The following is a 15,437-nucleotide window of genomic DNA, read 5'->3' as shown; positions in this document are numbered from 1 at the left end:
AGAGAGGTCCGAAAGTTCTCAAGGAGAAAAGAAGAATCGTAACTTCTATAAGTCATTGGCGGAAGCAAGAAAGATGTACCAAGTGGCTTCGGAAGCCTTTCATGCCATTGGCCAATTGATACCAGAAGAATCCCATACAGTCCAGCAAGTTGCTAAAAAGTAAGAAACCCTGTCAGGAATCCTAAATCAAGCCCGGAAGTCTATTATGGCCCTATCTGGTGAAGAAAGTAAAACCCAAATTTGTCCCAATGGTCCTCTTATCATCACTGATAGTGACGAAGAAGATGGAGACTTTTGCCCAGTCCGATTGGTTATCAAAGAAAGAGAGTCAAATGTGGCAGAAACCAGGAGTGGCCGAAACTTCAAGAATAAAGAGTTGACAGTGGAAAAATATCGGTCTAGCCAATCAACGGCGGTTGTTGAGCCAGAAAACAGAGTACTAGACCAATTGAAGAAAGCCCAAGCTAATATCTCAATCTGGGGATTGTTAATGGCGTCTCCAACCCACCGAGAAGCTGTTTTGAAAGCTCTTACCAAGGTTCAAGTGCCCATAGAAATGGGGCCTGACGAATTATCTCACATAGTAGGGGCCACTTATGCCATTCAATCACTCTTTTTCTCAAAAGAGGATTTACCCCCGGGAGGAAAGAATCACAACCGGGTGCTTTACATTACGGTGGAATGTAACAAGAATCAGGTCCCCCAGGTTCTGATAGACAATGGGTCCGCCCTCAATGTAATGCCCCTCAAAGCAACCAGATGCATGGGTTTATCTTTAGACAAGATGAAGTCGTCCAGTCAAACCATCAGGGCATACGACAATTCCAGAAGGGAGGTAATTGGGATTCTTACCACCAGTGTCAAGATTGGACCAGCCTGCTTTACCATAGACTTCCAAGTCATCGACATTCAAGCATCCTTCAATATGTTGCTTGGAAGACCATGACTGCATTCAACGGGAGCCCTAGCATCAAGTCTTCATCAAAAGCTGAAGTTCATATATGACCAAAAAGTAATTACCATCTTTGGAGACCCAGAAATGGTACACACTTTGGCCAACATTGAAGTAGGCGGTTCATCCTCGCAGGAAGTGCAGCTAGGTGGGTTTGAAATCGACCACATTTGTACTACCTCTGCAAGTGAAGAAGACCAGAGTCTAGGAAAATTCCTGACAATGTGGAGCGAGGCCTCTGTAAAGATTATGAAAAAGATGAAATATTTCCCTGGATTAGGATTGGGAAGGAACCAACAGGGGGTACCGGCATTCCCGGAGATACCAGCCAATGCCAACCGTTGTGGATTAGGGTTTAACCTGAAGAACCCAAGGAAGAAAGCCACCGGACAGAAGAATAGTGCGGCAAAGGGTGAGCCATACTTCAAGACTCTAAATGGATACTTCGTGAAAGAGGGAGAAGACTTCCCTTACTGTGGAAATCAAGAACCATGGTTCGATCAAGAGCAGGGCAAACGTCTGCCAGGCCTCGAAATATTCTTCGAAAATGAAGTGGACTGGATAGCCATGGAATTGGATCAAGCCAGCAAGAAAGAAGCTCAAGGAGATCATGGGATCGGCGAGCTGTTCGAAGTGGCGGTGATCATTGAAGAAGAGGAAGAAGGGCCGGCACCACATCTTCTCATACAACATCTCCAAGGATCCATAGCAAATTGGGCAAGAATGCTGGAAGATTTTCATATCAATAAGTCTGAAGTTGTAACCAGCTCTAGCATAGTCCTGTCTAAGTCTGTCTCTCGAGTCCGGTGGAAATGTCCGATCCATTGAGTCATCTGTACTCTTCCCCTTATCATGAATGAAATTGCTGATTCTGAGTATGTTTCTTCTTCTTCCTCCTATTCTTCTGATGATGATAATGTCTTAGAACATCGTAATCTGTTCGAACAATTAGAACAAAGAAGAGCTCAACCCGTCCGAGAGGACACCCACCCCGTAAATATAGGGACCAATCAATGCCCTCGAATGATCAAAATTAGCACTTCTCTCAATAATGATGAAACATCCCAAATGATCTCTCTCCTCAAGGAATTTGAGGAAGTCTTTGCCTGGTCCTACAAGGATATGCCCGGCATCGATCCAAAGATTGTGCAACATGAACTACCAACATATCCGGAGGCTCGCCCAGTCAAGCAGAAGTTAAAAAGGATGCGGCCGAAATGGAGTGAGAAGATCAGGGAAGAAGTCATCAAACAGTGGAATGCAGGATTCCTCTAAGTAACCCAGTACCCTCAATGGTTATCCAATATTGTCCCAGTCCCTAAGAAAGATGGGAAGGTCAGAATGTGTGTGGATTTCCGTGACCTAAACAGGGTTAGCCCGAAGGATGATTTTTCATTACCCCACATTCACATTTTGGTAGACAACACTGCAAGCCATGCTCTACTGTCCTTCATGGATGGTTTCTCAGGATATAACCAAATTAGTATGTGCCCGAAAGACAGGGAGAAAACTGCCTTCACCACACCCTGGGGCACATTTTGTTACAAAGTAATGCCTTCTGGGTTGAAAAATGTTGGGGCAACATATCAAAGAGCGGCCACGGCTATCCTACACGACATGATACACAAAGAAGTAGAGGTCTATGTCGATGATATGATAGTCAAATCTATTGACCGACAAGGCCATTTTACAGCTCTCAGAAAGTTTTTTGAAAGAATCAAAGAATACAAGCTAAGGCTGAACCCTCAGAAGTGTGTGTTTGGGGCCAAAGCAGGAAAATTACTGGGATTTCTTGTCAGCGAAAGAGGGATAGAAGTGGACCCTGATAAGATAAAAGCCATCATGGAAATGCCATCACCCCGGACAGAAAAAGAGGTACGAGGGTTTTTGGACCGCATCCAGTACATCAGCAGATTCATATCTCGGTTGACATCCACTTGTGAACCTATCTTCAAACTCCTAAGGAAGAAAGAGTCGAAAGAATGGAACGAGAAATGCCAAGATGCCTTTATAAAAATCAAAGAGTATCTACTTTCTCCACCTATACTTGTCCCTCCAGTGTTCGGAGAACCTTTGCTCCTATATTTGTCAGTAGGAGAAACAGCGGTCGGCTCAATGATGGCCCAAGTTGGCAAGGCGGATGGAGAATAGCATGCAATCTACTATGTAAGCAGGAAATTCCTCGAGTATGAAACTCGATATGCTCCAGTAGAAAAGATATGTACATCTCTGATTTGGGTAACTAAGCGCTTGAGGCACTACATGGTGTCACATCCCGTCAGGTTGATCTCTCGAATGGATCCAATTAAGTACCTCTTCGAGAAACCAGCACTGACAGGGAGAATGGCTAGGTGGTTGTTGCTATTATCAGAATTCGACATAACTTATGTCAGTCAAAAGTCTGTGAAAGGGCGAGCAATCTCGACCATCTAGCAAGATTTCCCTCAGGATGATTCCCGAGCAACAGAGGACCTCTTCCCGGATGAAGATTTGCACTCCATAGAAGCCGAACCTACTAGAGGGTGGCAATTGTACTTTGATGGAGCCGCCAATCAAAAAGGATTTGGCGCAGGGGTGTTATTGATAACTCCAGAGGATTTTTACTTGCCGATGGCCTTTAGATTGGAATTTAGTTGTACCAATAACATAGCAGAGTATGAAGCTTGTGCTATTGGGTTAGAAATGGCTTTGTCTGTAGGAGTTGACAAAATTAAAGTTTACGGAGATTCCTCTGTTGTGATCTGTCAAAAACAAGGAAAGTGGAAGACTAAGGATGAGAAGCTGAATCCCTACCAAGTTTATCTGGAACAACTGACGCAATGCTTCAAGGAAGTTTCTTTTGAGTATCTACCCAAGGATAGCAATCGGTTTGCCGATGCTTTAGCCACTTTGGCGTCCATGGTAGAATGTGATACTCGGGACAAGATCCAGACATTCCTAATAGAAAGAAGGACCCGCCCAGCATATGGAGAACCAGTCAATACACTCACCGAGGATGGAAGGCCTTGGTATGCTCCAGTGGTCGACTAGATCAAGGAAAGGAGATATCCTGAAGAGTTTTCAGAAAGAAAGAAGAGGCATTTGCGAAAATATGCTATTCAATTCATCCTCCAAGGAAACTTGTTGTATAAGAGGTCTTATGATGGTATCCAACTATTATGTGTAGATGAGGATCAGACTCAAATCATTATGGAAGAAATCCATCAAGGAATATGTGGACCACACATGAATGCAAGGATGTTGGCTAAGAAAATTCTCAGGATGGGATACTATTGGGTCACTATGGAAGCTGAGTGTGCTGCCTTAGTAAGGCGATGTCATAAATGCCAGATATTTGCCAACATCATTCATATTCCTCCGACAGAGTTGCACTCATTAAATGGCCCTTGGCCATTTTCTACCTGGGGAATTGATGTAGTTGGTAAAATAACTCCAAAGGCTTCAAATGGACATCGATTCGTGTTAGTTGCCATCGACTATTTCACAAAATGGGTAGAGGCTCAATCTTATGTAGTTCTAACTTCTGCCAAGGTGGCAAAGTTCATAAAAGAGAATCTCATCTGCAGATACGGTGTGCCGCAACAGTTGCATTTCAGGGGAAAAGTGGAAAAACTCTGTAACCAATTTGGCATTAAGAGGCATAAGTCTACTACTTACCGGCCACAGACTAATGGAGCAGTAGAAGCAGCCAACAAGAATATGAAGGTCATATTGCAAAAGATGGCAGATACACACAATGACTGGGCGGAGAAACTTCCACTAGCCTTATGGGCTTATCGGACATCCATCCGAACCTCTACCGGAGCTACCCCATATTCTCTGGTATATGGGATGGAAGCCATATTGCCGGTAGAAATTCAGGTCCCTTCTCTTCGAGTCTTACTCGATAGTCAATTGACAGAAGGGGAATGGGTAAGGGCCAGATATGAAGAGCTCAATCTCCTGGATGAGAAAAGGATGAAGGCCATGTACAATCTCAAGAAATATCAGCAAAGAATGGCTAGGGCATTCAATAAGGGTGTCTGCACTTGAAGCATTGAAGAAGGAGATTTGGTCCTTAGAGAGCAGCGAGCTCCAATCCACGACCCAAGAGGAAAGTTCCGACCCAATTGGAGTGGACCCTACAAAGTCAATACCATATTGCTAGGACAGGCGGTCCAACTCTCTGATCTTGACGAAGAAGATCTTCGGGGTCTGGTCAATATGGACCAGCTAAAGAAGTATTTTGTCTAAGATATGTGAAGCAATTTGAACTTCGTTCGACCTGATTCCTTCGAAGGGATACGTAGGCAACTCGATGTATTCAGGTACGGTCTCAAAAAAAATAAAAAATAAAAAGAGAGAGGGTATTGTATTGGTTTCCTCCCATAAATTTCGCCAGTCAGCATCCCTTGCACATATGAGTAAATCTCGTCATTTGGCCTTCTATTCCTTGACCTAGCTTAGGAGTAAAGTCATCTAGAGCTGGTTATTAACAAAGGATTTATTCATTCTGTGTCGCAAAATGCTAACCCAATCCTTGATGCAGGTAGTATGAGGGGACCAAAGAAAGAAGGACTCGATAAACAATTGCGTCAGTGGACTATCCGGATGAATGTGGATGAGCCTACACTTCTAGAGGATCACCATCTGATAGTATTGGGAAGGATCAGTTGCTTCAAGCTCCATCATGATTTACTAAGGGAAGTGTCGAAGTGCTGGACCCCCCAATTGCATGCGTTTTGCTTCGAAAAAGTCTGGCTGGCTCCGACCATTGAAGAATTTCGGGCTTGCATGATGTCACCCCCTCGAGGAAAGTTGTTCCTCCCAACTATGAAGAAAGAACAGCTTTTCAAAAATTTGGGAGATTTCTTTGCCATGAATAAGGAGTTTAAGCAAGTTTTCAATTATGACAAGGTGGATGCGTTGAAAGTTGTGAAGATTTTCAACAACAATGGATTTGAAGAAGAAAGACAAATCCAACGCAAAAAGTGGGCGTACTTATTCTGTATGATTGGGAGGTACTTGTTAGCATCTCCGAGAAAAGGCATGTCTCCAATAATTACAGAAGTGATTAGGCAAATTGAAGAAGTATGCGACATCGCTCCTACCATTTTAGCAGAAACATTCAAAGGGTTTGATACCATGAGTCAGTCTCAGAAATACGGAACAGACTTCCTTCATGGATCTCCGGTGGTGTTTCAAATGTGGTTGATGGAAAAACTAAAATTGGTCACACCAATTCCATGTCCTCACCTCCGCCCTATGCATTATCAAATACAAAGGGAAAAGTCAGAATTCCACAAGCTCCAAGACTGGAAGAAATATTTGGAGGAGAGAGATGTCCAAGAAATCCAATGGAACTGCCCTTGGATGAAGCCCAAGATAGAAAAATCAGAAACATCAGGGTACAATTATGTGAGATTCATGGGTTTAACTCACACCAGTTTTTATATCCCTTCCTTAGTATCTCCGAGGCAGGAACAACTTAAGATGGAGAATTTCAGAACCCTAGAGATGTGACACAAGAAGTGGTGATTCTATTATCCGAAAAATGTTACAAATAAGTGATATCAATTTGATGTTCCTATCTTTACTTGTTTGTCTGTCCTTTCTCATGTAATGAAACCATTTACCAATGGAATTTGTGTTTCTAAGGAAAAGGATGGAGTCTCATGTGCAAAGAAAGAAGTATCCAATGAATTCATAAACAATACGTTTATGTGTACAAAAAAGGAAGAAGAAAAGTGTACATAAAAATTGCACCAGTATCCATACCAAAATGTATAAACAAAAAAGAAGAGGGGAAGGAGAGTAAATGTACATAGTTGTAACAATACTTCCAAATAAAAAAAAAAGGAACAAAAAAAAAAAAAAAGAGGAACGGTCATGACTCAGGGGAGTAATCATCAACATCCAAACCTTCCCCCTCTCCGCTTTGGGACTCTATCAGGGCATCTCTCTCGACCTCAACCCGTGTAAGGTTGAACTGCAGCTGATCATTTGCAAGCCTAAGTCTCTCAATCTCTCTCCGACAATGGTCGAGCTCAACCCTCTAAAAAAAAAAAAGGGGAGAGAGAGAGGAAAATCAAAATAAAAGCAAGAAAAAAATAATAATAATAAAAAAATGAAATAAAAAAAAAGAAAAAAGAAAAGGGGGGGGGGGGGGGAAAGAGACGAAGCATTACCATCCTATGGCTTGCGTCCACATGCGAGATGATCGTCTCAACCATGCTCGTCATCATGCGCCTCATGTCGGCGTATCGACTCGCATCCACCTAAACATGATAATCATCCAAGATGTCAAGAATTTGAAAAATAACGGATGAAGTTAGGAAAGTTGGATGTGCTTACCCCATCATAAGGAAGAGGGAGGCCTAGGTCCGTGTCTGCAGCCCGAGGAGGTGGTAAGATGACCTCAACCATCCCAGGCTCGTGGTGGCGAATAAACCACGAACGATACCCTGGAATGTGGTCATCTGGACCAGCAATCCGCATGGCTGGAACCTCTCCAGAAGGCCCAACGCCTGACTCCACCTCCCCTACTCGGGAGGTGCGAGAAGAGCTCCCACCACCATAGACCCCTGGAATCATGGGGCGACCTGGAAACTGTCAAGAAAAGAAACACATCAGAATAAAAGCTAGATTAACAATCTGAGCAGAAGAGGGAAAAATGGAGAAGATCTTACCTGAGGTCCCTCGCGGGTGAGGGACGCAGACTATCTCTCGGAGAAGGAAGTCGGCATAGTCCGTCTCGGCTAGCACCAGCCCAGTCGCAGGCTCACCAACCCACCAGTGCCCGATCCATCAAGGCTGGCTAATGGACCCGAGCAGGAGGAGGGCAGGGCACCAAGCGAGCCTCAGACCACTGCAGGGATACTCGCTCTCCCAAGTAAAAGGCAAACCCCCATGGGCCCTCAAAAAGGACCCTGCGAGTAGAGAGAGTTGAGGCCCTGTCAAACATGTCCAGCTCTAAAATCATCTCCCACAAATAAGGACGGAAAGAAACCTGTCAAGTAAGAGTCAAGATCAATGCAAAAAAAAAAAAAAAAAGAGAAGAAAAGAGAAAATAAGATAAACAACCACTTTAAATTTACCTCGATAGGCTGCAGCTCGTTCAGGAGGCCGCAAATGGACCCAAGGTCCTTATGGCGACCGCTCCTGAGCAAATGGGACTTACGCCATCGCGTAGTCCGAGGAAAGGTGGTTCCGGGGTCATCCCCAGGTCTGAAAGTAGGGACCCGGAACCGAAGGATCTCATAGCTCCACGTCTGTAATAGACAATCATAAATGAGCTCAAATAAATAAGAATAAGATAAAAATAAAAAAGGAAAGAGAAAAAGGCAAAGTTGAGAGAACTAACCCATAGGACGTAGCAGCATCCGATCAGGTTCGGCGACCCCACAACCAAATAGTCTAACATATCCAGGAAGTAGGCGTACGCCGAGCCCCCCCAATCGTAGCCCGCGGCCACGTCAAAGTGCTCAAAGAAGCGAACATATGCGGCATCGGCTATCACCGTACCCGTCATATCGCTAAAGATCACCTCCGCCAGCAAGAAGAGGAGGAAGCATCGAGCCTGCTGATCCTAAAGGACGGACGGTGACTGGTCTGTAACGACCCTCTCATCCCAGGTACCCCTCAGGACCGACGCGGGGATCTCTCTCCCTGTAACGACAATCCCCAATTGCTACCTGTAATACTCTAGGCGCTCTGATGGCTCTGCCGAGGCTATAATCCTCTCCTCCGGAGTCAGTGTCACGGGTAACCCACCAAAGGGTAATCCCGTAATCATGTAGAAATCTAGGGGGGTGACCGTCACCTCACCAAAGGGAAGGTGAAACGTATGGGTGCTCGGCCACCACCTCTCTATCAGAGCCCTCGCAGTCGGACTGTCCAACTCGCAAGCTAGAGACGAGGCGATGTGTCCCAGCCCGGTCCGAACTACCTGCGACTGTACCACCGGGCAGAGTGTGCGGTACCACTCTAAAACAGCCTCCAACCCACAATACTTCTTGGGCGAAGGAAGGGGGCTGCCCTGCAAAGAAAAATAAGGCAAATGGTTAGACAAAATAATTAGGACAACAATTAAATAAATAGTAAAAAAAAAAAAAGAGAGAGAGAGAGAGAGAGAGAGAGGGAGAGACTGTAAAAAGGGGGCATTACCTCGAGTTATGTGCCAAAAGATACTTAGGGTAGTGTCTAATGGCCTCACTTTGATTTGCATGCCACTAGGTGCCTAAGATGGTATCTAGAGGCGTTACCTAGATTTACGTGCCAAAAGACACTTAGGGTAGTGTCTGATGGCCTCGCTTTGATTTACGTGCCACTAGGTGCCTAGGAGGGTATTCTAGAGGCGTTACATAGATTTGCATCCCAAAAGACACTTAGGGCAGTGTCTGATGGCTTTGCTTTAATTTGCGTGCCACTAGGTGCCTAGGAGGGTATCTAGAGGCATTACCTAGATTTATGTGCCAAAAGACACTTAGGATAGTGTCTGATGGTCTCGCTTTGATTTACGTGCCACTAAGTTCCTAGGAGGGTCTCTAGAGGTGTTACCTAGATTTGCATGCCAAAAGATACTTAGGGTAGTGTCTGATGGCCTCGCTTTGATTTACGTGCCACTAGGTACCTAAGATGGTATCTAGAGGCGTTACCTAGATTTGCATGCCAAAAGACACTTAAGGTAGTGTCCGATGGCTTTGCTTTGATTTGCGTGCCACTAGGTGCGTAGGAGGGTATCTAGAGGCGTTACCTAGATTTGCATGCCAAAAGACACTTAGGGTAGTGTCTGGTGGCCTCGCTTTGATTTACGGGTCATTAGATACCTAGGAGGGTATCTAGAGGCGTTTGCGTGCCAAAAGACACTTAGGGTAGTGTCTGATGGCCTCGCTTTGATTTGCATGCCACTAGGTGCCTAGGAAGGTATCTAGAGGCGTTACCTAGATTTGCATGCCAAAAGACACTTAGGGTAGTGTCTGATGGACTCGCTTTGATTTGCGTGCCACTAGGTGCCTAGGATGGTATCTAGAGGCGTTACCTAGATTTGTATGCCAAAAGACACTTAGGGTAGTGTCTGATAGCCTCGCTTTGATTTGCGTGCCACTAGGTGCCTAAGAGGGTATCTAGAGGCGTTACCTAGATTTGTGTGCCAAAAGACACTTAGGGTAATGTTTGATGGCCTTGCTTTGATTTGCGTGCCACTAAGGTACGTAGGAGGGTATCTAGAGGCGTTACCTAAATTTGTGTGCCAAAAGACACTTAGGGTAGTGTCTGATGGCCTCGCTTTGATTTACGTGCCACTAAGGTGCCTACGAGGGTATCTAGAGGCATGACCTAGATTCGCAGGCCAAAAGACACTTAGGGTAGTGTCTGATGACCTCGCTTTGATTTGCGTGCCACTAGGTGCCTAAGATGGTATCTAGAGGCGTTACCTAGATTTGCGTGTCATTAGGTGCTTGGGGCAGAATCTAGGGACGTTACCTCGAATCTATGCGGGGAGGTATGAAGCTAATATAAATAAAATGCATAAATTGAAAGGGAAAGAGTAAGAGTACTGACCTGGCCCCATATGGAGCGGCAACCATGGCGGGCAGTGTCGGCTAAGGTAACCCCTGAAAGATACCATGCAGCTCGTGCATCGCGAGCAGTAGTACCGAGTAGTGGCTCCCGGTGAGACTGGCGTCCTCGTCGGCGGAAAGACATGATGTGAGTGAATAAAAAGGGAGTGAAGTAAAAAAACAAAAACAGCAGAGCTTCGCACCAGAAATGAGAGTGAAGAAATGAGGGAGGGAGCCCTCTATTTATAAACTCTCCATCGCGCCCACGGCGCCGTGGAATTCTCCACGGTCCCGTGGGACAGCGGCCCACGGCGCCATGGAGGTTTGCCCATGGAGCCGTGCAAGCACGGTGCCGCCCATACATGGGGCCGTGCGGACCCCCACACGGCGCCGTGGACCAAGAAAAAAGAAAAAAAAAAAAGGCGGGGGGAAGAAAAGAAAAAAGAAAAAGAAGAAAAAAAAAAGAAGAAGAAGAAAGAAGAAAAGAACATAAATAAAAAAATAAAAAAAAAATCCCCAGTGAAATCCCTCAATACTGACTTTCGGTCGAGTGGTGCCTTATCACCCTCCAAACTTGATGGTTTCGGTCGAGTGGCACCTTATAACCATCCAAGTTTGACTTTTGGTTGAATGGTGCCTTATCACCCTCCAAACTTGATGGTTTCGGTCGAGTGGCACCTTATGACCATCCAAGTTTGACTTTTGGTTGAGTGGTGCCTTATCACCCTCAAATTTGATCTTCAGGCCGAATGGTGCCTTATCTAGATCTTCGGTCGAGTGGTGCCTTATCACCCTCCAAACTTGATGGTTTCGGTCGAGTGGTACCTTATAACCATCCAAGTTTGATTTTCGGTTGAGTGGTGCTTTATCACCCTCAAATTTGATCTTCGGGCCGAGTGGTGCCTTATCTAGATCTTCGGTCGAGTGGTACCTTATAACCCTCCAAACTTGATGGTTTCGGTTGAATGGCACCTTATAACCATCCAAGTTTGACTTTCGGTTGAGTGGTACCTTATCACCCTCAAATTTGATCTTCGGGCCGAGTGGTGCCTTATTTAGATCTTCGGTTGAGTGGTACCTTATCACCCTCAAAATTCTATCCCAGTGGAGTCCCTCATATTCGATCTTGTGGGCCAAGTGGTGCCTTATCTAGGTCTTTGGTCGAGCGGTACCTTATCACCCTAAAAAATTGTTTGAGCAATGCTCACAAGATAAAGATTTGGTTCTTCCGAGTTTTTCTTTTGAGGATTATCGAAAGATTTCATCGCGATTAACCGCCTGTTTTTAGCAACTCTGCCGCCTTTGAGCAAAGCGTCAGCAGTACATGCTCTTGGTAACAAAATTAGTTGGTCTTTTGTCTTTACCCTTCGGCTGTTGGCACAAGCCTCGGCCAAAAAGGGGCAAACTGTAGATACTGATTTTTTATCACCCCCTAATTGGCGATGATGACAACGGGACATGGACAATGGACGACGCACTCTCCCTCTTTTTAGACCCAAGATACTTGACCCATAAGACCAAGAACCATGCTGAACACAAAAAGGCCCATTTTAAGCCCAAAAACAAGGGAAAATGGCACTGCGCTCCCACGCGCCATGGACTCTTCCCACGGCACCGTGAACGCCTTCCCACGACACCGTGGGGATGTGTACTGAATTTCTACGGTGCCATGAGGGGGTGTGACATCAGCCTGCTGACGTCACCCACGGCGTCGTGGAGGACTTATCCGGCCAGGAGAGAGAAGGGGTCCCTCCCTATAAATAGGAGGGTCCCCTCCCACATTTCCCAAGGAATTTTGGATGGAGAGACCCTCCCCAAGTGATTCCTAGCCTCTTTTCCTCCCTTTTCACCCTCATTTCTCCTCCTTCTCTCACGAGAGTGTGAGTGCTTGAAGTTTTCTTATGGTGGACAGATCCTTCGATTGTCCCTCTGAGTATAGAGCGTTTTTGCTCCTTGACATTGTTATCTCGTCTGTGCACGGATAACCATCAAAACTCCTTTATTACGGACGTTATTCTGCCTGTTTACCCCTCTCCAAATCACTTGAAAGAGTCGTTACTCTGCCGAGAAAGAATCGGCGTCAGTCCATTCGTCTATCTCCCCTGAGCCAGGGGAATACAACCATACAGGTATAATTACTGCATTTTTGTTGATTCAATGTAGTCCTTTTATATTTCATCGTTTTAGTCCGTATTTTTCATATATGTAATGTAGTTTATTATGCTTTAGTTCAATTCATAGCATCTAAATGTAGTTCATAATATGCCCCATCCTCGTAATAAAAGAGAGAGAACATTCGTCCTTATGCAGCATCTAACACAGATAGACCGGTTTCGACCGGACGAGGTGGGTGCCTAACACCTTCCCACACTCGTAACCTAACCCCTTACCCGAACCTTTGGTCGGACCATATGGAGTCACGTAGCCCGATTCCGCTCACCACGGGTAGAGCTACACTTAATGGGTCCTAGGCCCTAACCCTAGGTGGCGACTTCACATTACATTAGCATACTTTAATGCATGATCCCAATCCCCTATTTATCAATATTATATATTGACAATATTATCCATAGCCATGTACACACACACCATACATCTCCCAAAACCCTATGTCGCCATATACCATAAGGGCCAGGGGGAACCCTCGTCCCGAGGGACCACGGTACTTACACCTGGCTTAGCATTTCAAATATCTAGGCATGTCCTGTGAGTTGTCGTGTGTGCATTGGTTGTTTTGTAATTTAGGAACTGATCTCATCATCATTGTCGTCATCAATGTCGTCATGAATTATCTTCTTATGCTTCAAATGGTGATGTACACAACCAGTGATAAGTGGCAACAATGAGCCCTCATTGAGAAATATTATTTCGTCATCAATATCCATAGCAACTGATCATACATAATAACTCATATTAATCACATATAAATTCAACTTTTAAAATTCAAAATGATACAAGAAAAACCCACACACATTCTATTAAAACCAAAGTACTTCCATACTACATACATGTAAGTCTACCTTTAAAAATATGAAATGAAAATCATCCACACATACATAAGTATAGAATTAAAACATAGCAAATAAAAAACATCCACACATATAAGTCTAAAATTAAAACATAGCTGATGAAATACATCCATACACATTAAGAGTCTCACAAGAAAAAAAAGCTACAAAATATTTAAAAGGGTCCAAACACAATCGGCAGTTGAAGTATCTATCATATATCAAATAGAGGACCCAGACTCGTCTCTCATTTTCCTCTCAATTGCCCTCAAAAGCCATGGTAAGCAAGCTGCCTCATTCATCGAAATGAATGCTTGTCTTTTGTTTCGACTCTCCAACACCTCCAAACCCACTACATAGTGGTTACTACCAACCTCAATCCCATCGAAAGAGTCAAGAATCTGATCAGCTTTGTCAAATGTCGTGTCTATCTTTGCTTCACTTATATCAACTTTTTTCATCTCTAACAGAGCAGCCATATCTGCTCTTCTATGCTCTTCTAGAACAATCACTCTCTTAAGAGCTTCTCCTATATTGGAATCATCACTAATCTTTGATCTCTTAGATGAACCCACAGAACTCCTTCTCTTCTGCTTCTTATTCTTCTTCATATCTGACAACTCAATCGACAAGTCATCATCACTTTAGTCATCGAGATCCAAGTTTATTGCACTATATATTGGAAGCAGATATCACCTTTGGTGTTATTGGTCGTGGCTCAATTTCACTGGTGCAAATTGTACCTTCCCCATCAGCAACAAAACCTTGGAATAATTCTTGTAGTTCTTCTTCATATTGCAAGGGGGCATTCTTGAAGTGCTTTCCTTGGGGATGTTTCTGCAATTTTATTGATATAAATAATTATCCAAAATTATTATGGATTCTAAACTGCAAATTAAAGTTGAATTTTCTATATGAGGGGTTTACCTTTACATAGTCATCCCAATGCTCTTTAGTAGGTGGATCAACAATTCTTATATCCATATTCCACCCCCACCAGCTTGTCTTATTTTTCAAATACATCCATGCATTCCAAATTTGTTTTAAAACCATCCATTTATTCTTGAGTTGCAACATGTTTACTTTCTTCCCACATTTTTTGTTATATTCTTCCAATATCCAAGTCCAACCTTCTTTCGTGAAATTTGTATTCAACTTTTGCCCTTTGTGCGTACATTCGAGACCAATATCAATTAATAGTTTGGTCCTCTCATCAGTCCAACAATATGACTCTCTTAGACCCTTTGCATCACCCATCATACCTACTTCAACTCCCTTTCCACGTTCCACCTGAAATAAATTCCGATTCTAATAAAATAGAGAATTAAAAATTAAATGTTGGACCTATACAAAGAAGTGAGTCTAGGTCCTCTACAACAAGTGTTTAGTGAAAACCAACTTTATTCAACAAGTTCATTCATAACGCCAAGATAAGTTAAGCATTCAAGGTATATATGAATACTCCATGCCCATTAAATCAAAATACCTTTAAAAGAAAACTAGAGAACTTTATCACATTTTATAGTTGTAACTTTGAAGGTATAGCCAGTCAACATAAATAAATGCCCACTCATGCATATCAGAATTGCTTACTTATATTTTTCATCAAATACTAAAAAGCCCACTCATGCAAACTGATTTATTAGCATTTGACACTAACTTATGCATTTAATTTCCAGGTGTGTTTCCAATTCTGCAGATATCTATATAACATTCAGATTAATTAGATTAGCCTATCTCAAAATGTATAATTAATACCATAGTATCCTCTAAAACTAAAACAACCTAATCTTACAAGTAAAACTCAAATTTACAGAGAAGCATTTCTTATTTGCAGCCATGTACATGTCTTGGAGAACAAGCACATATTAAATTTACAGAAAAAAGGACCAGCATCTTGAGCTGCATAAACTGACTGAATGACCACTAATTGCTAAG

The 15,437-nt window shown here is 43.6% G+C and overlaps 1 protein-coding gene across 1 annotated transcript; it reads right to left on the bottom strand.

Annotated features, from left to right (window-relative positions):
• Positions 1 to 14,153: 14,153 nt before the first annotated feature.
• Positions 14,154 to 14,801, bottom strand: LOC122643926 (L10-interacting MYB domain-containing protein-like). Its single transcript, XM_043837503.1, has 2 exons — positions 14,427 to 14,801; positions 14,154 to 14,336 (listed from the first exon to the last, which is right to left on the bottom strand). The coding sequence occupies exons 1-2, from the start codon at positions 14,757 to 14,759 to the stop codon at positions 14,172 to 14,174; spliced, it is 498 nt and encodes a 165-aa protein (XP_043693438.1). The 5' UTR covers positions 14,760 to 14,801; the 3' UTR covers positions 14,154 to 14,171.
• Positions 14,802 to 15,437: the final 636 nt, after the last annotated feature.

This window comes from Telopea speciosissima, chromosome 10 (assembly GCF_018873765.1).
Source record: "Telopea speciosissima isolate NSW1024214 ecotype Mountain lineage chromosome 10, Tspe_v1, whole genome shotgun sequence".
Classification (NCBI taxonomy): Eukaryota; Viridiplantae; Streptophyta; class Magnoliopsida; order Proteales; family Proteaceae; genus Telopea; species Telopea speciosissima.
This window is presented reverse-complemented; position numbering and strand designations above follow the sequence as displayed.

Bases quoted from the DNA above. Each gene is read 5' to 3' on its own strand.
- LOC122643926 (XM_043837503.1), bottom strand. From the start codon at position 14,759: ATGATGGGTGATGCAAAGGGTCTAAGAGAGTCATATTGTTGGACTGAT. The intron at 14,337-14,426 runs GTAAACCCCTCA...ATAAAATTGCAG, and splicing joins ATTGGGATGACTATGTAAAG to AAACATCCCCAAGGAAAGCA.